The sequence below is a fragment of the Triticum urartu genome, chromosome 5A (genome assembly GCF_056163025.1).
Source record: "Triticum urartu cultivar PI428250 chromosome 5A, HENAU_Tu73, whole genome shotgun sequence".
In the NCBI taxonomy this organism is placed as follows: domain Eukaryota; kingdom Viridiplantae; phylum Streptophyta; class Magnoliopsida; order Poales; family Poaceae; genus Triticum; species Triticum urartu.
This window is the reverse complement of record NC_141877.1, coordinates 670,455,235-670,457,557: the sequence shown is the minus strand read 5'-3', so window position 1 is coordinate 670,457,557 and position 2,323 is coordinate 670,455,235. Positions and strand designations below refer to the sequence as shown.

Genomic DNA, 2,323 nt, shown 5'->3' with positions numbered 1-2,323 from the left:
ATGGCGCCGTCGTCCAAGCTCGTGCTCCTGCTCCTTGCCATGGCACTGACGGTCTCCACCGTGCGCGGTTGCGGCGGAAACAACTGCCAGACCCCACCGCCGTCGCCACCGCCTCCGTCATGCCAGCCGCCCCCACCGCCGCCGTCACCACCACCACCATCAACCAGCGGTGGCTCGTGCCCGGATCTGGGCGTGTGCTTGAGCCTGCTGAGCGTGCCGATTGTCAGCCTCGGCGTGTCGCCGTATGAACCGTGCTGCCAGCTGCTGGGCGAGTTGGCCGGCCTGGACGCTGCGGCGTGCCTCTGTGACGTGGTCGTCCTCCACGGGCTGCTCCACGTCGACGTCGTCGCCCTCCTGAACCAGTGCAAGATTCCATGCGAATCCAACTACACCTGCCGGCGCTGAATGATCACCTCTGCTCTTTGCTAGTTTGCGTTCCAGTTCATCTTATATCTCAGTCTCGTCCATGTTTCCTGCAGGCATGCATGCAACATTGTTCACTAGGTAATCGTATAAGTGTGCCGTGTTGTGTTGTTGAAATTAATCCGTGCATACTCCCTCCGGTCCTTTTTACTTTGCATATGAGAATTTTCTGAAGTCAAACTTCATAAAGTCTGACCATATTTATATGAAAAAATATCAACATATATCATGTTAAAGTTATACAATATGAAAACTTAAGTCATGATGCATCTACTGATATTGATTTCACATTGTGAATGTTGGCATTTTTCTTTATAAAGTTGGTCAAACTTTATAAGGCTTGACTTCAGACAAATCTTATATGCGAACTAAAAAGGACCGGAGGGAGTAGATATGTGCATGCATATGTACGTGGAATAAAAGTATGTTGAAGTTGTCTAACAATGTGCTTGTATCTCCAGGCTGTGCATGCGTGGCAGCTTCTACCCTTTCTTTTTCTTTTGAAGAAGGATAGAGTATCACATGAAAACAAAGTTTCGGTGGAAACCGATAAAACCATGCGGAAACAATGTTTTAAAGTCTCAAAAAAATTCTTAAAGAACCAAGCAATATTAATAGTGTGATGTTCTATTAGCATGTGAAATTCCCAAGTTCAAACACATTGCAGTTTATGAGGTATGGAAAAAACAAAATCAACATTGAATATTGCCAAACAGCAAACATCTCGACTAATAGCTGAATGTGTTCTTTTTATAGCTCATAAATGGTAATGTGTTTGAACTTCGAACTTCGCATGGCAATAGAACATCACCCTCTTAACATGCCCTTTTTTTCTTCACATTTTTCGAAACTTCCAAATATGGTTTCCACAAAGTTTTCTTTGAAACTTGGTTTCATGGCTCTCTTTGAGAAGATGCTTGATCTACTCATAAGGGCATCTTCAACGCGGACACCAAAACGCTCACAATGTCCGGATACTTTTAGGACCGACCATGGACCACCAAATTATAACTGGTCGGTCCGGGTGTCCGAAATCCCATAGACCGGCCCCAAATCGAGGGAGCTCTTGGGGAGTCCAGACTTTCGCCACTACGGTCTCCAACGCCCCGAACCACACCTGGAGCCTCCGTATTTTCACAATCCTGCCCTCCTTGTCTGCTGCTGGAGACTGACGCCGCCCTAGTAAACCCCCTCCTGACACTGACCAGGCCTTGATAGACCTCTACCACACTACCCATGCGTCTGCTTGCTTCGGCCTATGCTTCTGACCACACTCCGCTGGTTCGTCCATAGCCTGTGTACCCTCCGTCCCTAGCAACGATGTCCATAGCGGATAGACCATGCACGAGAGATGGTCGGTGGAATACCACAGCGAAATTTCATGTTGTTGTTGTTTCTTGGACGAAAACAAAATGGATTCTGACTAGGAGTGCTTCTAGGTCGAATTCATGGATTTTCCTTCATTGGATGAGGAAGATGAGTATGAAATAGAGGCAATGATGGTGATTCTTGAAGAAACAAAGCTTGTGGAGGACCATGTTCTCAACTTCAAGGGTTCAACGTTTGGACATCAGGCATTGAATCAAAAAGACTTTAGGAATATTTGCCACACTTGGGCTTTTCCATTGCATGTTAATATATAGATAGATTTACAATCCTAATCATAAATGCGAGATCACGATAATATCGATACTCCTCAATTTAGGGAATTAGGAGATATGTCACGATACGTGATATAGTCTAACACTCCCCCGAAAACACAATGGGAGGAGAGCGGACGTTGAGGCTGGACCGAAAATCCAGAAACAACGGTGACGGTAGTCCCTTCGTCAAGATATCAGTGAACTGGCAAGACGAGGGAAGATGGAGCACAAGGACCTGACCCATGGCGACACGATCA

The 2,323-nt window shown here is 46.4% G+C and overlaps 1 protein-coding gene across 1 annotated transcript; it reads left to right on the top strand.

The window, feature by feature from the left end:
• LOC147973954 (hydrophobic seed protein-like) lies at positions 1-405 on the top strand. Its single transcript, XM_087524850.1, has one exon. The coding sequence runs from the start codon at positions 1-3 to the stop codon at positions 403-405; it is 405 nt and encodes a 134-aa protein (XP_087380976.1).
• The last annotated feature ends 1,918 nt before the right edge of the window (positions 406-2,323 follow it).